General features: G+C 39.3%; 1 protein-coding gene across 3 annotated transcripts in view; it reads left to right on the forward strand.

Moving 5' to 3' along the window:
* The window catches only part of ARHGEF12 (Rho guanine nucleotide exchange factor (GEF) 12), a 171,112-nt gene that overhangs the window by 129,839 nt on the left and 19,440 nt on the right, over nt 1-21,833 (forward strand). For all 3 annotated transcript variants that reach the window (XM_010830485.1, XM_010830483.1, XM_010830484.1), the window contains 13 exons: nt 2,659-2,701; nt 2,988-3,093; nt 3,548-3,685; nt 4,330-4,362; nt 4,674-4,788; nt 5,439-5,544; nt 6,906-7,118; nt 13,814-13,946; nt 14,246-14,281; nt 14,608-14,762; nt 16,013-16,159; nt 17,423-17,508; nt 20,306-20,431. In XM_010830485.1, coding sequence (XP_010828787.1) covers nt 2,659-2,701; nt 2,988-3,093; nt 3,548-3,685; nt 4,330-4,362; nt 4,674-4,788; nt 5,439-5,544; nt 6,906-7,118; nt 13,814-13,946; nt 14,246-14,281; nt 14,608-14,762; nt 16,013-16,159; nt 17,423-17,508; nt 20,306-20,431 — 1,437 coding nt within the window. The remainder of the gene's footprint in view (nt 1-2,658; nt 2,702-2,987; nt 3,094-3,547; nt 3,686-4,329; nt 4,363-4,673; nt 4,789-5,438; nt 5,545-6,905; nt 7,119-13,813; nt 13,947-14,245; nt 14,282-14,607; nt 14,763-16,012; nt 16,160-17,422; nt 17,509-20,305; nt 20,432-21,833) is intronic.

A 21,833-nucleotide genomic window follows, 5' to 3' on the forward strand; every position in this document is an offset into this window, starting at 1 on the left:
CTCCCCAGACAGCCATTTTGCTTTTTTGCATTTCTTTTCCATGGGGATGGCCTTGATCCCTGTCTCCTGTACAATGTCACGAACCTCCACCCAGGCACTCTATCAGATCTAGGCCCTTAAATCTATTTCTCACTTCCACTGTATAATCATTAGGGATTTGATTTAGGTCATACCTCAGTGGTCTAGTGGTTTTCCCCACTTTCTTCAATAAAATCTGAATTTGACAATAAGGAGTTCATGATCTGAGCCACAGTCAACTCCTGGTCTTGTTTTTGCTGACTGTATAGAGCTTCTCCATCTTTGGCTGCAAAGAATATAATCAGTCTAATTTCGGTGTTGACCATCTGGTGATGTCCATGTATAGAGTCTTCTCTTATGTTGTTGGAAGAGTGTTTTTTATGACCAGTGTGTTCTCTTGGCAAATCTCTATTAGCCTTTGCCCTGCTTCATTCCGTACTCCAAGGCCAAATTTGCCTGTTACTCCAGGTGTTTCCTGACTTCCTACTTTTGCATTCCAGTCCCCTATAATGAAAAGGACATCTTTTTTTGGGTGTTAGTTCTAAAAGGTCTTGTAGGTCTTCATAGAACCGTTCAACTTCAGCTTCTTCAGCACTGCTGGTTGCGGCATAGACTTGGATTACCGTGATATTGAATGGTTTGCCTTGGAAACAACAGAGATCATTCTGTCGTTTTTGAGATTGCATCCAAGTACTGCATTTCGGAGTCTTTTGTTGACCATGATGGCTACTCCATTTTTTCTAAGGGATTCCTGCCCACAGTAGTAGATATAGTGGTTATCTGAGTTAAATTCACCCTTTCCAGTCCATTTTAGTTCGCTGATTCCTAGAATGTCAATGTTCACTCTTGCCATCTCCTGTTTGACCACTTCCAATTTGCCTTGATTCATGGACCTGACATTTCAGGTTCCTATGCAGTATTGCTCTTTACAGCATCAGACCTTGTTTCTATCACCAATCACATCCACAACTGGGTATTGTTTTTGCTTTGGCTCCATCCCTTCATTCTTTCTGGAGTTATTTCTCCATTGATCTCCAGTAGCATATTGGGCACCTACCGACCCGGGGAGTTCCCCTTTCAGTACCTTCTCAGTGGGCCTTCCCTGACCAATTTACTTAAAATTTCATCCCCCTTGCTTTCTGTCACCTTTCCTGTGTTATTTTTGTCCATAGAATTTATATTTTTTTCTTTATTTTTATCTGTCTATATTCCTGCTCCTCTGCCCTGAATGAAGCTCCATTAGGGCAGATGTCTTTTATTCTGTTTGTTCACTGCTGTTTTCCCAAAACTGAATAGATCCTGACAGAGTGGTCACTCAGATAGTTGCTGAATGGATTGGTTAGGGTTCTGATTATAATGCCATTGTTTAAAATATTACACATTATATTTATTAAGATGATTTTCTTCAATGAAGAAATGACAGTATACTGAAGTTTATATGAACTTGACATTTCTTAAGAGCATTCCATGCTAAGGCACAGAATGTGCCTTCAGATCTTTTCTTGTATTTTGCTGCTTATTAACATCAAAGTGTAAGAACCCTGCTAGATTAATTTGCTAATTATTCTTTTATGCCACAGGTGATATTATTTCATATAAATACCCACATACAGAAATGAACGTATATATACTTTCTTGCATTTGTGCTAGAAGTACTTCTGGAAAGTTGGCTTGAGCTACTTTATAGCAACTTAAGATAAAGAGAAAGCTTTGAAATCCATTTCAACTGCTCTTCAAATAAATATTAGAGCTCTCTTAATTTTTAGCAGTAACTTATTTTCAGATGTAAAACTTCAGATCCTACATTAATTTTTTTTTTAATTCTGGAAGGATATGACTTAAGTGGGTGTATAATACAGAGTAAATTTGAAGAAGATAATATATTTTCTCCAAATGCAAAATAATTTTTTCTGAGACATTTCCCAAATTAACAGGAGAAAATTATCTGGTAATGGGATCACAAACTGCAGTTGTCATGTGAAAAAATATAGCTAAGAAGAAGTTAATTATGACACAGTTATCTTATTTCAGTAGTTAGAACTGCAGATGTAAGAACTAGAGATTTAAGACTCCAGAGCTTCAACATTGATATCCAGCACTTTCTCGTTGGGAGCATGACTTCTTATGAGGGTTCTTCAGCTTTATATACGAATATGATTGGGAATATCATGGTCTTCAGTGTGAGTGTCTCAAATACAGTGAATAAAATTGTTATACATGAGTAAGTTTTTCATATGGTTATCTACATATAGTTTAGCTTTTTATCTATATTGATTCAAACAGTGTATGACCAATTATCTTAACCAGTGATTCTCAAAAGCCCAAACCAATATTCATTCATTCTAGAAAGCCAAAGCCAACAGGAATAAATAAGGCACAAAAGCATCCAGTCATCTAGTAAAATGGATTGTAGGTATTTCCTTTATAACATGATCCTTGAGGAAAGGGCTTATTTTCAAGTTCAAACCATAGAATATTCCAAAGCTGGGAAATTTAGATGGGTGGTACCCCACAAATGAGCTTATACATGAATATACTTATAGGTATTCAAGTTTTTTCTCTTTATTTTATGTAAGTACTGATATGGATCCTGAAAGACCCTAAGTGCTATTTCACTTTTTGTTTGCATTTTTGTTTTAGCACCTGAAGGTTTCTGTTCCTGATGAAATATCAGTAGATCTAGGTAAGTCTGGAGCACCAGTGTGCCAGAGGATTGCATCTCTGTAGATAGGTAGCTCAGCTCCTCTCTAGAGGTTTTATCTGTTAAACAGTGACGAGTAGGTCATATGAATCACAACAGTAAAAGAGCCTATAATACACTTCAGAGTAAATGAAATGTGAGTTCTAAGATTAAAATACTTAAAATATGTTGAGTATCTCTTTATCTTACTTTAAGTTTACACCAAGTAGTGCCAGTTACAATGCACAGAATGTGCCTTTAGATCAGGTGATTTCTTGTATTTATGCAGAAAAAAGACGACCAGAGCTTATTCCTGAGGATCTACATCGCCACTATATCCAGACTATGCAAGAAAGAGTCCACCCAGAAGTTCAGAGGCACTTGGAAGATTTTCGGTAAGCCCTGTGGTCAACAGAAGCTGATATGGTTGTCCTGAATTAGTTTTCTTTCTAGGTAGGAAAAGGTTATACATTGCTTGGCATAACATGTGGTCTCTATCACTGTTACTAAAACCTAATGAAGTTCTGGCGTCGAAAGCTTGGCATGGTACTGAGAGTGCATGGTCCCCGTTCCTTATGGCTGGCAGGAATTGAGCTTAGTACCTGTCTGTGCCAAGTGTGTCCTTCGGGATATGTGTTCTGTTGAGTGACTTCCTCTAGAATTTTCTTCCTCCAGTGTCCCAGGTGACATGGGCCCCCAAATAGAAAAGCATGACATTTTACCTGTTGCTAGAAATTCATAACTATGGAAACTCCGATGAAGCGTCTCCAGAGGGAGATAGTTACCCTCTAGGTAACTCAGGAAATTACCCTCTAGGCTGCCTCAGGAAATTTCTCCTATTCCCTTTAGGCAGAAGCGCAGCATGGGGCTGACCCTGGCTGAAAGTGAACTGACTAAACTTGATGTAGAGCGAGACAAGGACCGGTTAACTTTGGAGAAGGAACGGGCATGTGCAGAACAGATTGTTGCCAAAATTGAAGAAGTGTTGTAAGTAATAGAAATACATGTAGAAACGCCCTCTCTACTGAGATGATAATTATGTGTAAAGTACATTTGAACAAATTTAGAAAGGGTGTCAGGTTGTTTATGTACAGCTGTTTGCCTTGTGATAATACTTGAGAAGCTGGAATCTTAAGTTTATGCTGATATCGTAGATGACGTTCTTGTATTTCTTTTTCTGGGTATTGCTAAAATGAGTAACTGTTGAATTTCTAGCTGATCAAAAACAGGTTGAATACTTACATTGGCTTTAATTCACAGGCTTTGGAAATGTTTCTTGGTATAAAACATTTATAGCAAGTTGATGATGAAAAAATGATCCTTCAGGGATCACAATTTTTCTGATATATCATTACAGGTGACAGAGACTTAGAGTGGGTCCCAAAGCATTTACTGTGCCACAGGGGCTTCCCTGGTGGCTCAGATGGTAAAGAATCTGCCTGCAGTGTGGAAGACCTGGGTTTGATCCTGGGTCGGGAAGATCCCCTGGAGAAGGGAATGGCTATCCACTGCAGTATTCTTGCCTGGAGAATTCCATGAACTTGACTCTATTTTGTTGATCAGTTATCTGAGTTTAGTAACAACTCTTTTATTAAACTGTAATATTTCATTTTAAATGCTTTTATTTTTAGGATGACTGCTCAGGCTGTAGAAGAAGAAAAGAGGTAACTATTTTTTCCTAGAATTTTAAAATACCAAAAAAAAAAAGAAACTGTCTTTTCTCCTGTCCTAAATTAAGATTTATTTCTTTTAACTTAAAAATACAGACTGTCTCTGGTGGCTTGTATTTTATGTGACTAATATTCTAGTATCTTGAGTAGAATCTTTACTGGTCACAGTGAGTAGATAGCTCTTTATGTTTCACTTGATGAATTCTAAGACTTTGAGCAAGGGGGTTTTGGAAGTCATTTGATATCTTTATTTACCCACTGTCCCTTCCCAGAAGTCTTATTTTACTTAATCCTTTCTCCCCCAGTTCGACAATGCAGTATGTTATTCTCATGTACATGAAACATTTGGGAGTAAAAGTGAAAGAACCTCGAAATTTGGAGCACAAGCGAGGTCGGATTGGATTCCTTCCAAAAATCAAGGTAAAACTGGAGTAATAACAGTGTGTTCAGGTCGCCATGCTTCTTATGTCTGACTGCACGGCTTTCCTTCTTCTTAGTGTTTACTTTTTCAGCAAATTAGTGCTAAGCATGCCAGCAGGAATAAGATACGGTCCCTGTTCTCAAGAAACTCAAAATCCAGTGAGAAATCCAGGCGTACGAACTAACTGTTAGATGATATAAAAAGTGAAAACAGGAGTTTACACAGAGAGCCATCGTCAGCTTTGTTTCGACTCCATGCTTTTCCTTTACGGTTCCTCTCGATGTTTATAATTGTTTATGTTGTTAGATTGTAAAGCTGGATGAAGATAAGGGCCTCCTCCTTCTTTGTACCCCATCTTTTAGCATTGTGCCTTCAGGCATTATTAGCTTAGCAAATATTATTCAAGAGATGAATGAGTTACTTAAAACAAGCTCCCAGTAAATGTGTTGTAAAAATACCTTTTACTTTCCAAAATTGTCAGCTCTGAAGGGTTTGAAAAGGCATCTTGAGTTTGAAGTGTACATAGTGCTGTGTGCCAGCTTCCAACGAGCGCCCGTTGTGTGTCTTTAATTTACATGTGGCCAGTTTCTTTCAACCTGACCATTAGGATTGTGCGTCTCTTACCTCTTTGATTGTACCTTGATTCTAGCAAAGTATGAAGAAAGATAGAGAAGGCGAAGAAAAGGGGAAGCGAAGAGGATTCACCAGCATCCTGGGACCCCCTAGGAGACCAAGCCGCCACGACAACAGCGCAAGTAAGTTGAAGTCTGAAATGCTGCATTCCCACCATTCCATGCCGTCTTTAGATCAGAGGCTCATTCAGCTAGGTTGGGTTGCTGGAGAAAGATGTTCTAGAAATGTTTCCACTGAACCTCCACTGTTTTCTATTCAGTGTCATTTCTAAACCCCCGGTGTTCAGTTAGACTTCACAGTTGTCGTAAGTGTTTAATGGCAGTAGAACATCCCATCAGCTGTTCATAACATAATTTACTTACCTGTTCTGACTTTGTTGCGTTCACTTTCTGATTGTTAAATTCATAAAACAAAATGTACACAAACTTCACCATCATACTTTGTCTTTTTGTACATACGTGACTCATTTTCTCCATACTTAACTGTTCTCCACCTCTTCATTGTGCTTTATTTCCTGATGTCCCGCCACCCTCAGGCCTAGTGGAGAGATGCGCTCCTAGAGAGGGCCACAGGAGAAGTAGAGGTGGTGCTATGGGAGAGAAATTAGGTCCTGCAGTGGTCCTCACATTGGGCAGCACCACATTTCAAAATACTGGCACAGTTGGAGTTGGGGGCGGGTGTTGTGATCCAGCAAAGCTGAGTGTCCCACCCTATGAAGAATCCTCATTCAAATGTCAGTGGTGCCCCTTGTTGAGAAACACTGAGAAGATGAAGGAAATCTTTAGAGAAGAGGTTGAGGAGAATGGAAAACTTAACCATCTGTTAAAGGGATTCAGAAGAAGAATTGTAGGACTTAGGGAAGGAAGAATTTTAGGATTAGAGATATAACGAGCTATGTGAAGATGTGCACAGCTCTGGGGTGCTTCTTATGGTGACTGATGTAAACACTGGTAACAGGCAGGATGGGGATTATTCTGCATGGTCTCTGAGGCATGTCATGATGAAATTGTGAGTGTTAGGGAGGAGTGGGGTAGAGGCTTGCTAAGAGTTCACAGAGCCAGCGGGCTTCATCTTCACTCTGACAGAGGAATACAGCTTTGTGGTGTATCCATCTCTGTCTGTCGGTATCCCCTCTCCCCGCACCCAGTGCTGGTCTTCTCAGCTCCTTTTCTCATGACCCTTCTTCCTCTGCCTCTTCTCTCTCCCCCTCATCTTCTACCATCTCCCACCCTTTTCTCCTCCTCCTCTTTCACTCTTCCCTGCCTTTCTCTCTATCTCCATGGCCCACCTCCTTCCTTCTCTTTCTTTCTTCTCTACTTTTTTTCTCCCTTCCTTCCTATCTTTCTATCTCTCTCTCTCTTCCTCACTCTATGTAATTCTTGTTCTGTGTTTCTAGGGCCCACCATGTTCTTTCTGAATTCTTTTCATCATCTTCTTTAAAGCTGTTTTGCCACATGATTACTAGCCGTTGCTTTCTGTTCAGTTGGCAGAGCCATGGAACTGCAGAAGCAGCGCCACCCTAAGCACTTGTCCACACCCTCATCTGTGAGTCCTGAACCTCAGGATTCTGCGAAGCTGCGCCAGAGTGGGTCAGCAAGTGAAGGAGCAGACACTGGATACCTGCCAGCCAATTCCACGTCCTCCATGGTTGCAGGGGCCACTCTTTCCCAGGAAGGAGGGAAAGAGAATGATATGGGTGAGCTAATGCTGTCATTCAACTTAGCTAAGCATCAGGATTTTAAAACAACCATACTAAGAAATAGAGGGGCGGATTATTTGAATCAGGACTGAGTCACAGTTTAAAGATTTTAGTATCCTATAACCAGTGACAAATCTATTCTGAATGGTAATTTTGAGTTATTATCCATTCAGAAAATATTTATGGAGTTTTCTGTCAGGCATTATCTCTGTAGCAAACATTAGCATGCGAGAATTATACATAGATTTTTGCCCCATGTAGCTTAGCCTTCTGGGGAAGTAGTCATAAATACCATAAATAAAATACTCAAGTTATGGGGAGTGTTGAGAGGACTGGTCAGAAGTTAGAAGCATATACAGTAGGTCCTTGTCTTTGTGACCCTGTGGACTGTAGCCCACCAGGCTCCTCCATCCATGGGGTTCTCCAGGCAAGAATACTGGAGTGGGTTGCCATTTCCTTCTCCAGGGGATCTTCCTGACCCAGGGATGGAACCCAGGTCTCCCGCATTGCAGGCAGACGCTTTAACCTCTGAGCCACCAGGGAAGCTCAGTATGTATATCAGTAAAAATTATTCTGTATTTAAGAATATTATGAATATAAAATTGATAGAATAAAAACAACAAAAAATAAGAAAAGTAAAAGTAAGTTAGAGGCAGATATGTTTATGTGCGATGCATCTAAAGAAGACTTTTAAAAAATCTGAGATACTGGGTTTTTTTTTTTTAATACTAAGGGGAAGCCAATTGAGAGAAAGAGGTTAAAAATGTGGGAAATGGACTATATAACCAATAGAAAACAAGTTTTGAGAAGGAGAGAAGCAGTGCTATGCAGAGTATATGTGAAGGGCAAGGTTATTAGCTGAGAGTGAGGATTTAGTGAGAAGGGCAAGAGGATTTGAAGAGTAAAGAAAGATAGGAAGTAATTGTAGGTAACTGAGAAAAGAGCTTATTACCGTATTTCTTCATGCTTGTTATAATCGGTTTCTTAAGCAAGTGAGCTGGGAGAAATAGGTCCTTGTATTTGGAGAAGGAAATACCCGTTTGTATTGGTGATTTTGGAAGCAGTTCAGTTTCTGGTATGACAAAACCAAGGGTGGATCCGTGGGAGTGGTCACTGAGGTTGCATAGAGAGGGTTACTAGTGATGAAGCAGGTGAGGCACCAAAGAGCCAAAGGTTTAGATATGTTTATAGGCATAGATTTTGTGGTGGCTGCATTTGATAATAGCATGGAGAGGAAAATTGTGAGCCAGCAGCCAAAGGTTCAGTGTTGCTAGATGGCTCTTGGTAATGACAACATGACATTATTCAGAGTGAGCGCCTCAGTGGAGCAAGGGATTTTTGTAAGTAGGGTAATAGTCTAAAAGTAGTCCTTAGGAAAAAGAAGAGTCTCTGTCTCATCACCCTGCAGTACATAGAATATGACGGAAACATCAGTCTCTATTTGAGGGGCCTGTAGCAGAAGACAAAGAAGTAGCAGTGACGTTTGTAGAAAAGCCTGGAGGTTCAGTCTTACATGGAATTCTGAAGATGTTGGACTGAGTAATGCCTTAATTCATGGCTGTCGTGTCTCACTGAAATAAAAGAATGGGAGGTAATGAATAAAGAAAAAGCAAAAAGAGGAAAGAAGCTGAGGAAGAGAAGATATTCTTATTCATAAGAGATTTCCATAAATTTGGGGGAGATTAATGGGATGGAGAAGGCAATGGCATCCCACTCCAGTACTCTTGCCTGGAAAATCCCATGGACGGAGGAGCCTGGTAGGCTGCAGTCCATGGGGTCGCTAGGAGTCGGACATGACTGAGCAACTTCACTTTCACTTTCACTTTCACTTGCATACACAGAGAAGGAAATGGCAACCCACTCCAATGTTCTTGCCTGGAGAATCCCAGGGACGGGGGAGCCTGGTGGGCTGCCCATCTGTGGCGTTGCACAGAGTCGGACACAACTGAAGCGACTTAGCAGCAGCAGCAGCAATGGGCACGAGTGGTTTGATGGATGAAAGGACATAAAGGAAGTAGGAGCCCATAGTTCGTGTAAGGAGTCCAAGGTAGGAGCCAGTCTGTCCATTGGAACCCAAAAGAGACCTTGGGCTTAGAGTTGTCATATGAGTCACAGAGTGCATGAGGAAGAAGTAAAACTGAAAATGATGAATTCACATCTATAATCAAAACAGTTCTGTCAGCAACTTCTGATTTTTACATTACAGAATATAAGCAGTCGTTCCTGTATCAGAAGAAAATGAATATGTTCTTTGTTACAGAAGTTGAAGTCAGACTGATTATATTCTTTACAGCCGGAGATGGAGAAGGTTATACAGTCTGCAAAAACAAGACCTAAAGCTGACTGTAGCTCAGATCATAAGCTTCTCATTGCAAAATTCAGGCTTAAACGAAGTAGGGAAAATGACTATGTCATTCATGTATGACCCAAGTCAAATCCCTTATGGTTTTACAGTGGAGGTGATGAACAGTTCAAGGGATGAGATCTGGTAGACAGAGTGTCTGAAGAACTGTGGACAGAGGTTCATAACATTGTACAGGAGGTGGTGACCAAAACCATCCCAAAGAAAAAGAAATACAAGAAGGCAAAGTGATCGTCTGAAGAGGCCTTACAAATAGCTGAGCAAAGAAGAGAAGCGAAAGGCAAAGTAGAAGGGGAAAGATATACCCAACTGAATGCAGATTTCCAGAGAATATCAAGGAGAGATAAGAAAGCCTTCTTAAATGAACAGTGCATAGAAATAGAGGGAAAACAATAGAATGAGAAAGTCTAGAGAGCTCGTCAAGAAAATTGATGATACCAGGGGAAACATTTCATGTAAAGATGGGAACAATAAAGGACAGAAACAGCAGGGACCTAACATAAGCAAAAGCTATTAAGAGGTGGCAAGAATACACAGAAGAACTCTATAAAAAAGGTATTAATGACCCAGATAACTATGATGGTGTGATCACTCACCCAGAGCCAGACATCCTGGAGTGTGAAGCCAAGTGGGCCTTTGGAAGCATTACTATGAACGAAGCTAGTGGAGGTGATGGAATTCCAATTGAGCTCTTTCAAATCCTAAAAGATGATGCTGTGAAAGGACTGCCCTCAATATGCCAGCAGATTTGGAAAACTCAACAGTGGCCACGGGTCTGGAAAAGGTCAGTCTTCGTTCCAATCCCAAAGAAGGGCAATGCCAAAGAATGTTCAATCTACCATACAGTTGTGTTCATTTCATATTGATAGTAAGGTAATGTTCAAAATCCTTCAAGCTAGGCTTCAATAGTATTTGAATCAAGAACTTCCAGATATACAAGCTGAATTTAGAAAAGGCAGAGGAACCAGAGATCAAATTGCCAACATCCACTGGATCATAGAAAAAGCAAGGGAATTACAGAAAAACATCAACTTCTGCTTCATTGATTATACTAAAAGCCTTTGACTGTGTGGATCACAACAAACTGTGGAGAATTCTTACAGAGATGGGAATACCAGACCACCTTACCTGAAAAGGCTGTATGCAGGTCAAGAAGGAACAGTTAGAACCAGACATGGAACAACAGACTGGCTCAAAATTGGGAAAGGAGTACGTCAAGGCTGTGTATTGTCACACTGCTTATTTAACTTATATGCAGAGTACCTTATGCAAAACGCTGGACTGGATGACTCACAAGCTAGAATCAAGATTGCAGGGAGAAATATCAACAATCTCAGATATGCAGAGATCTGCCACCCTGATGGCAGAAAGTGAAGAGGAACTAAAGAGCATCTTCATGAGAATGAAAGCGTGAAAAAGCTGGCTTAAAACTCAGCATTCAAAAAACTAAGATCATGGCATCTGGTCCCATCACTTCATGGCAAATAGATGGGGAAAAAGTGGAAACAGTGGCAGATTTTATATTCTTTGGCTCCAAAATCACTGTGGATGGTGACTGCAGCCATGAAATGAAAAGATGCTTGCTCCTTGAAAGCAAAACTGTGCCAAACATAGACAGTGTATTAAAAAGCAGAGACATCACTTTGCCGACAAAGATCCATACAGTTAAAGGTATGGTTTTTCCAGTAGTCATCTACATATGTGAGAATTGGACCATGAAGAAGAAGACTGAGTGCTGAAGAAAAACTGATGCTTTCAAATTGTGTTGCTGGAGAAAGCTCTTGAGAGTCCCTTGGACAGCAAGGAGATCAAACAGTCAATCCTAAAGGAAATCAACCCTGAATATTTACTGGAAGAACTGATGCTGAAGCTGAAGTTCCAATACTTGGCCACCTGATGTGAAGAGCTGACTCATTGGAAAAGACACTGATGATGGGAAGGATTGAGGGCAGGGGGAGAAGGGAGCGACAGAGGGTGAGATGGTTGGATGGCATCACTGACTCAGTGGACAAGAGTTTGAGCAAACTCGGAGAGACAGTGAAGGACAGAGAAGCCTGGCATGCTGCAGTCCATGGGGTCACAAAGAATTGGACATGACTTGGCACAAGCTAAGTGAATTGTGTAAGGCCATGGTACACAGTTCTTAAGTCCTCCATGCTATTAGTGCCCTGAAGCTAACTTTAGGGGACCTAAAGCCTGGCAGTAGGCATGCCAGGGGCTTATGCCACTCAGAGGAGCTTCTAGCTGAAAGGATCCTACTTCTACATAGCAGAATAGGAAAGTCAAGTCAGCTGCTAAGTCTTGCATTCTTAACAAATGTGCAGCATTACTCACTTTTGGCAGAAGTTATTAGAGTCAAGACCTAAGATAATCAGATCAGATCAGATCAGATCAGTCGCTCAATCGTGTCCGACTCTTCGCGACCCCATGAATCGCAGCACGCCAGGCCTCCCTTTCCATCACCAACTCCTGGAGTTCACTGAGACACACGTCCATCGAGTCAGTGATGCCATCCAGCCATCTCATCCTCTGTCGTCCCCTTCTCCTCCTGCCCCCAATCCCTCCCAGCATCAGAGTCTTTTCCAATGAGTCAACTCTTCACATGAGGTGGCCAAAGTACTGGAGTTTCAGCTTTAGCATCATTCCTTCCAAAGAAATCCCAGGGCTGATCCTCCTTCAGAATGGACTGGTTGGATCTCCTTGCAGTCCAAGGGCCTCTCAAGAGTCTTGTCCAACACCACAGTTTAAAAGCATCAATTCTTCGGCGCTCAGCCTTCTTCACAGTCCAACTCTCACATCCATACATGACCACAGGAAAAACCATACCACCAAACCTATTCAGGGCATAAAGAGGAAAATACAAAATAAACAGAAAAACTGCCACTAGCAGAAAACAATTTAGGTAATAAGTAAGAACTTATAAAAATACCTCCAAATTAGATAGTATTCTTGAAGAAATTAAAGAGGTTATTATATCTAAAGTAAGAATAGCATGTTATGAAAAAGGAGCAGAGACCAAGAAGTCTTAATATAACTGTTATATATAATAACTGTTTTATTAGTTATCAATTGCTTTGTAATAAATTATCCCAAAACTTAATGGCGTAACACACAAAAAATATTTACTACTTCACATTTTTGGTGTGTGAGGAGCTCAGGAGCACCTTAGCTAGGCAGTTTTGGGTTGGACTCTCTCATAAAGTTGTAGTCAGGATGTCAGCCAGCCATGCAAAAGCTTAACAGGGCCAAGAGACCTGCTTCTGTGCTTCCACAGGTGGCTGATGACAGGAAGACTTCATGATTGAAACATGAAGCAAACAGAGGCATAATCTGAAAGTGACTGATGGAGTGTATGACTTTAATGTAATAAACATTCTATTTCATGTGACCTAGGAGTTGTATCATTGGACCAGTAGAAAAGAAAACATAATCCTAACCTAACATGCCTCTTAACCTGGCAAGAAAAATATGTATAGGGTATGTTGTATTACAATATGTGTATGGTCACAATAATGTAAGTACACTATTTTTTTTTCAGACTCTTAGAATCAGCCTATTAGGTGAAGCATAGAATATTTTTAGTTGTGGCTGCAGATCAGAATGGAAATGTAAAAAATCCTCTTAAGGATACAAGTAAAAATGTAACTGAAAGACATGAAAGGTAAAAGGAAAGAAACACAATTAAAGAGAAGGATACGGACACAAATACCTAATGTGACATAGAGGAAAGTTAAGACACTTAACGCCTTGTTGGAACAAATATATATATAATTCCATCACGTAAACTTAGGGAGTAACAGATAACTAGGAAGAATAATATAGATGTTAAAGAATGGGAAGAAAAAAAGGAAGGGAAGTGAAAATGGGATGAATAAGTGAGCAGACTCTTCAGGGATGAGAAATATGAAGTTATTTGGAGGTAGACCATCATGATAACTAAAATTTGAATGAAGAAGATTGGTACTGATATAGAGAATGTTTCTCCGTATCACGTGCTCTTCCTAGTAGTTGCCGTGTCTTATGTTGATTTTTTTAAAGCTGCGTAAAAATGATGGATGGGGAAGCCTGGCATGCTGCAGTCTTTGGGGTCACAGAGTCGGACACGACTGAGCGACTGAATTGAACTGAACTGAAAAATGATATTCCAGTTTATTTTTTAGTGCATGTTAAAATTTTATGTTAGAATTTTGTTTCTAGCTAACCTGCAGTTGTTTAAGTAAGAATATGACCATGGCTGAGACTGAAGCTTTCTAGGGGACTGAATTTTTTTTTTTTTTTAAATCTTTGTCCTTATGAACAGCATCTGAATGTCTGACTTTTGTCTTTTCAGGATCAAAACAAGCTGGAGAAACGCCAGCATCTGGAGACTCCTTGGATGGCACTCCTCGTACTCCCAACACCATCTTTGATTTCCCACCTCCTCCATTAGACCAGGTGCAGGAGGAAGAATGGGAAGTGGAGAGGTAATTCAGGGGTGTCTTAGGCGTGTTTAGGACATTGTTAAAAGTTTCTCACTGTATAGTATGCCTGTACTTAGTAGTGTTTTTTTCTACATGCTTTTTTGGGGAAAGAAATAGAATTTATTGGTAGTAAATATTAGGTACTGAAATGTTTTTTAATTTATTTGATATTAAGTCATTGCAATATCCAGAAGAGTTATTTATCGGTCACTGTGGTTTAACACAATTTTGAATATCTTTGTCATCAGTTTTTTCATCACCATTTTATTTGTATGTTGACTGTCTATTCTCCATTGTTTTAGAGTGACTGAACATGGGACACCAAAGCCCTTTCGAAAGTAAGTAATCCTAAAGTAGCTTTCAGTGGGCATATTTTAAGAAATATATCTTTTTTCCCTAAAGTCCTAGTTTTAAAGGAAAAAAAGCCCCATGTACAAATCTGTTAGATAGTATAAAAGAAATTTCTTAATAAACACAACTATTTAAAAATTTATGGAAGTGTTTATAACACATGTAAGCTATTTTGTAAGGGAGGATGATGTTTTAGGCTCTGCTAAGTAATACTTCAGAAATCTGACTAATTGACTGTAACATAAAGACTTGTGCTGTCTCCCATTGTCCGTGTGATGTCCTGAAATAGAAATCATTATTTGTTCTTCATTAGGTTTGACAGCATAGCTTTTGGAGAAAGTCAAAGTGAGGATGAACAGTTTGAAAATGACTTAGAGACGGACCCACCCAACTGGCAACAGCTTGTCAGTCGAGAAGTGTTATTGGGACTAAAGCCTTGTGAGATCAAAAGACAGGAAGTAATTAATGGTGAGTTTAATGCATTTTTGTTATTCACATATATTGAGTTTTATTAGAGTTAAACCAACCCCAAACCTTGGAGTTTGCTTCAGAGTTTATACTCAGCGTTTGTTTTGAACAGAGAGGAAATTAATAGATGATCCCTGAACTTTCCAACTTAAAAATGCAAATGATTGTATGATTCTTATTGATAATTTAAAAGGAAAATGTGTTTAGCATTCAAGTTATTTAAAATTCATATCATCATGGATCTTAAACATGAAGAATCATTGAGACAACACTTGTGCCCTCACTTTACTTTCAGGCTCTGTTATTTTTTTGCGCGTAGATTATAAATGAGAGAGCCAAGGCTCAGAATAACTAATTGAATTAGTCAGGATCATGCAGCTGGTAAGTGATGGGAAGAAAACTAAAATCTAGGTCTCCCTTTATCCTTGTGTAATGTGCTTTATTTTACCCTAGCGTATATGACACAGAAGCTGTACCTATTACTATCTTTAAGTTGTGATTTGAATACATATGCTTCCTGTCTCTAGCAACATTGAGACATGGTGAAATTAAAAAGTTTGGCCTCAGAAATGAGAGTCTATAGGCAGGACTTCCCTGGTGGTCCAGTGGTTAAGAATCCACCTGCTAATGCAAGGGACATGGGTTCAGTCCCTGGTCCCGGAAGATCCCACACGCCTGTGAGGCAGCTAAGCCTCTGTGCCACAACTCCTGAAGCGTGCGCTCTAGAGTCTGTGCCCTGCAACAGAAGAAGCCACCACAGTAAGAAGCCAATCCGCCTCAACCAGAGAGTAGCCCCTGCTTGCTGCAGCTGGAGAAAGTCCGTGGGCAGCAGCGGGCACCCAGTGCAGCCTGCTTAATTAATTAGAGTTAATAGGCAAGTTAGATAACATAGAATGCTATTACTTTTGAAGAGGGTTCAGTTCAAAGACTATGTGATATTTGGATTTACAGTTTTCTAATGTTGTAGTTGTGATTGGTTGGTGCTGGCAACCCATGGATTTTGGAGTACATTGTTATCTTGTAAGTACAGAATAGTTTAAATGATACTTTTCATTTAGCAGTATCCAACTCTTACAGCCAGTATATAGTAGGGTTTCATGGAATTAAGAAGTGACTTCAGAGATACCGTATCCTGTCAAAACTATAAATAATGATTATATTAGTCATTTGGTTCTTAATTTCAGCCAAAGTGTATGTTTGATCTCATTCTAAGTAAGGTAACATTTTATGTTTACTATTTTTCTGCTTAGAATTGTTCTATACTGAAAGAGCTCATGTTCGAACATTGAAGGTTCTAGATCAAGTGTTTTATCAGCGAGTGTCCAGAGAAGGAATTTTGTCACCTTCAGAACTACGGAAAATTTTTTCAAACTTAGAAGATATTCTTCAACTTCACAGTAAGATAAATTGACTCTGATCTTTGTTCCTAACATTTCCAATAGATAAAAGATTGTTGGTATAAAAAGGCACCATAACAGTAAAATCTTATAAATAAATGTATCCATGTTGGCATTCCTGAAAGTTCTATAAGTATATGTGGGCATAAGATAAAGAAATAATTGGATCTTTGAATTTCTCCCCAATTCCTTACTTTCACCACATCAACTTTTTTTATTCAGAGTATTAACACAGAACTTAGGGCCTAAAGTCAATGCCTAAGACAAAAAACATAAATAGTTAAAATTAACCTTGGAAATTCCTGATTACTTACATTATATATGTTTTTTAAAATATATATTCTGTATAATATATGTATAAATATATTTTGTAAGTAGTGATATATAACATATAATCCAAAACATTCAGGAATTAAATTATTTTATGGTTTTGTTGCTTGGAATGCTTGAATGAATACATTAAAAATCAGTGCTGCTGTCTGTCCCTGGTTGTAGTCATCTTGGGCTTTGGAGACAATAGTATCAGTTCCTCTCTCTTTAAGTCACTGTTTCTCCAGGACCCTTACTTTTAGTCTGTCTTTCATTAAGGATGCCATCACCACCTAGCAACACCCACCCACCGAACAGTTGCCTTTTGCTCCTGAGTCTTACCGGTGTGCGTGACACATTTGAGCATGATGATGTCCGTTGCCTGGGAACACACGTTTTGAGAGGAATAGTGGGCAGAGTCACTTGTACAGTCGAAGTTTGTTTTCTTACAAGCATGGCTGGTTACAGATGGAATCTTGAAGTTAAATGCGTATTTGATGCCCCTGTACCGTATATAATGTGCTCGTTTCCACATTATTTTATGCTTTGGCAACTGGTTTTCATATAGAACTAAAAATATGTAGATGTATAGGAATTATGTCCAGATTTATATTTAAGGCAATTAGAAGCTATGTGGCTTAGTCGCTAAGTCGTGTCCGACTCTTTCAACCCCATGGACCGTAGCCCACCAGGTTCCTCTGTCCATGGGATTTTCTAGGCAAGAATACTGGAGTGGGTTGCCATTTCCTTCTCTGCGGGATCTTCTGGACCCAGGAATTGAACCTGGATCTCCTGCATCGCAGGCAGATTCTTTACTGACTGAACTATGAGGGAAGAAGTCATACTACTCTGAAAATCCTTTTTTTTTTTAAATTTAGATTCATGATACTACCAGTATCTCAGCCTGAAGTGAATGTATGCTTAATTTTTTTTCATCGTTTTTCTCCCCCTTAGTTGGATTGAATGAGCAAATGAAGGCTATTCGGAAGAGGAATGAGACCTCTGTTATTGATCAGATTGGGGAAGATTTGCTGATATGGGTAAGGACATTGGTGATTTCATTTAAAAATTTTCATATGCATTTGATCAGATTTAAGGTTAAGCTGCTAACCTTCCCAAGTATGCAAACTCATCCTTTAATGTAAAGATAAAAAGGGTCCAAGTGTGTATTCTTAATTAGTCTTCTAATAAGTGCCCATTCAACTGCATGCTCTTTTCCCATCAAATTAAAAATAATAGTTCTTTGTGTTTTAAAGAACGTAGAGTAAAATGGACCTTGATAAAAATAATTTAACTGATGTGGAATTTTAGCTGTCTTTTATTGTCAAAATCTCAGAAATGTACTGTAAAACCCTGGACAATTACAGATTGTGAGCTACCATCACAAAAGCAGAAAAGAGAAAATTACTTAACCTTATTTACAGTATAAGGAAAGAGGGTTCAGAGACTATAGTAGCTGCTTGGCAGATTGCATTTATCTTTCTGGCTGACTCTTTGTCAGCATATACTCACTGTTCTAGGTGCTGGGGATACAGTGGCAGTCAGAACAGATACGGCTCCTGCCCTTGTGGAACTTAGAATCAGTACGGGGAAAAGAATAGTCATTATTTCAAGTGTGATTAATGTTACAAAAAGGGGAGAATACAGGTTATTTTGGGGGACACCTAAACTGGAGCATATAGAAAATCTTCCTACATGAAAGTGGAGTTGATCTAGACGCTTAAAGAAAGTCCTATAGTTAAGCCTATGAGTAATAGTAAAACATGTGACGTTCCCAAAATTTTAACCCTGGTTGAACAGGAACTGTTTAGATATGCCAGCAGATACTTACTTCAGTATGTAGACTGCTTGAGGAAATGCCAAAAGGTTTTGGTAATTTTACAATGATAACTTTTAGAAAGATTAAACACTGATAAGTTGACCAAAACAATCTTCATCTTACTCTTTTCTCTGATGGTGAGACCATGACTCAGAATCTACTAATCTATTAGTAGATCTCTTCTTAATGATTAGCCACTTGACATGTAAAACAGGATCAGGGAATCCTAATCCAGTCTCACCTTGCATTTCCTGAACTTTACAAAGCATTTTCTCCTTAGACCCATGCTGGCATTATTGTTGTTAAGGAGACTTAACTTCCTTGAAAATTCAGCTTATTCTGTGGCTACTCTGTGGTCGTGTGACTCATTTTGTTTCTTGATCTCTGAGTTCTGTGGGCTTGGCAGCACACTACCAAACTTGAAATAGAAAATTTGTAGTATGACATAGCGTAGCATCAATTTTCTTCTCCATTTGGATTAAAAAGTTGTGAGTCATATGGACTTAAGATATCTATCTTGATTCTGAAGCAGTTTAATTTACATCTCATATAAATAATGTTTAACACCAAGTGTCAAGTGAGATTCATCATTAATAAAGTACAAAAGTACAGTTGGTCCTCTTGTAATAGCCCTTTGGACTATATAAATATTACATGTGAAAAAGAGATACCTCTTAAAAGTGGGACAGAAAATTTATTTTAGAGCATGTAAAAAGAACTGTATTCTTGACCAGTGTGTTTTGCCTATAAGAGATTGAGGAAAAGCAAAATAGACTAACCAGTTTGGCTAGTTGCTGCTAGGTACAAATGCTTAATTTAGGGCAAAGCATTGGCCAGAAATACTAAAAGCAGAAATCGTAAATAGGTGTCTAGATTTATTTTATCTTTTAAAAATAGTTTTGGAGAGTATTTTTCCAGTATTGGCCCCATGAGATCGCCTTATATGTACTTTTGCTGCTAGTAAAACCACTGTAAAACTGCTTGAGCCTGGGGCGTTATTTTCTTTTGTAAACCCAGCTGCTGTTAGTAATTGCCTGGTACCTAGATTGACTAACATACCAAAAATTCTGCCAGTCTCATCTCTAAATATGTTGAGTGTCATATTTAAAATAAAAATACAACATTGGAGCAACCTATTAAAACATCACTCTGCGTGCTTCATAGTTGAAGAGGAAAGTACTGAGCATTTACCTACAAATGCCCTGTGCTGTGCTGCACTTAGTCACTCAGTCGTGTCCAGCTCTTTGCGACCCCATGGACTGTAGCCCACTAGGCCCCTCTGTCCATGGAGTTCTCCAGGCCAGAACAATGGAGTGGATTGCTGTCCTCTTCACCAGGGGAATCTTCCCAACTTAGGGGTCGAATCCGCATCTCTTAACATCTCCTGCGTTGGCAGGTGGGTTCTTTACCAGTAGCACTACCTGGAAAGCCAGTAAAAGTATAATTTGTAGTAAAAGAGGTTCATAGGCTCATGAATCTTCCCTAAGAGGAATTTAAGGGATGGAGCCCCACCTTCTGCATAGGTGAGGCAGAGGTGATTTAATTTTATTGTGACCCAGAGAAGTTATGCCTGCCCTGGATTTCATAGGTAAGAAAGCAAGCTTGAATCCCAAGGATTTTCTTCCTAGAGCAGTAAGATAGTAATTTTTGTGAAGGTGTCAGATTCTAAGAAAATCAAATTGTAATCTCAGTCTTTAAGCATTTCGTGTCTCATATTCCCCAGGTGTCAACCTTTCTGTCAGATTTAGAAGTGGGATAGACTGAAAAGGTTAAGTTGTGGTAAGCTGTGAACAAGAAAATATTATACGATGATCAAAAAAGGTCTGGATACATCAGAGTCAGAAGTTTTTTAGTGGAGAATCCTTGATAATCCACATTAAATATGTAGATTTCTGCTCCTTATCACTTGGGGATACTTACTGGGATACTGGAAGGGTTGTGGCTGTCTGTCTTTTTGCCTGGCCTTACATAAGCTCAGTATCCCATTCTCTATTGTGTTCTTTGTGTTCTTGGCACAGTTCAGTGGACCCGGGGAGGAAAAGTTGAAACATGCTGCTGCTACCTTTTGCAGTAACCAACCCTTTGCCCTGGAAATGATCAAGTCTCGCCAGAAAAAGGATTCTCGATTCCAGACTTTTGTGCAAGTGAGTTGAGTGAGTCATGTAACCAAGAAAAAAAAAAAAAAATGCAGGTTTTTTGGGGGTCAATTACGGAATGAACTAGGGGAATTCTAAGACTAAAATTTTGCATAAGGGTTATATCTGTGTTTACATTTTTAAAGCCATACATTATCTCTTAAATTACTGGAGGATATAAAGGTGATACTGTAATGGTGAATTATAAAGAATATATGATGGGACTAAAATATTTGACTTAGAAGATATTGCCTCCACATTGCCTTGGAGATATTGCAGGAAATGGCCATGCACACTATTGAAATAATCCTGTCAAAACCTGAGAAGGGCCTTATAGCCAGCCCAGAGAAGAGTCAAACAGCAGTCATGCTTACTGGGCTATATATTGGTATAGATAACCATCAGCAAACTAGAGCCCGCGGGCCATATCCGGCCTCTTCCCTGTTTTTATAAATTAAGTTTTATTGGAACACAGTTTATTTTGTATTGCTGTAGACAAATCACCACAAATGTTGCAACTTGATGCAGATGTATCATGTCACAGTTTTGTAGTTTAAGAGTACAAATACAGTTTATCTATGTTCTTTCTTCATGCTTTCATCAGGCTGAAATCAAGGTATCACTTGCAGCTGCAGTTCTCATCTGGGACTCTCTTAAGCTCACTAGTTGTCAGCAGAATTCACTTCCTTGTAAATGTATAATCGAGAACCCTGTCTTCTTGCTGTTGTTGGCTAGCAACTGCTCTGGGCTCCTAGCAAGCGCCCAAATCTCTTTGCCACATAGCCCCTGTAGGCAGTTTATGAGATGTGGTGTTCTCTTCCAGGCCAGTAGGAACGTGTCTCTCTGACAGAGCTTACTTTTAAAGACTCCTCTGATTAAGTTATTCTCACCTAGGACAATCTCCTTTTTGATTGACTCAGAGTTAACTGATAGTCACCTAATCACAGGAGCGATAACCCATCATATTGATAGGTTCTGTCCACACTCAAGGGCAGGGGGTGGGTTATACAGGTTGTACACCAGAAAATTGGAATCTTGGAGGCCTTCTTAGAACTCTACTCCACAGAGCCAAGTTCAATCCTTTAGGTGTTATTTCTGGCTGCTTTTGTGTTAAAACAGCAGAATGGAATAGTTGTGACAGAGACTGATGACATTCAAAGCCACGTCTGGCATATTATTGAGAAGTTTGCAGACCTCTGTTACAGCTGAGCTGATATATCTATATTTATAATCTACTGTGCCTACTTGGAGTGGCAGATAGCAGATTAACTGATTGATTAGCTTTTGGTGGGAAAGCCAATCATTGGAAAACATAACTAGATTTTCTTAGTATGTAAAGATAAAACTTTTTCACAAGAAAGCAGTTCTTAGAGATGATTATGGATGTTCTCAATCCTTGCTTAAACAGATA

The sequence above is a fragment of the Bison bison genome, unplaced genomic scaffold (assembly GCF_000754665.1).
Source record: "Bison bison bison isolate TAMUID 2011002044 unplaced genomic scaffold, Bison_UMD1.0 scf7180017864518, whole genome shotgun sequence".
NCBI lineage: Eukaryota > Metazoa > Chordata > Mammalia > Artiodactyla > Bovidae > Bison > Bison bison.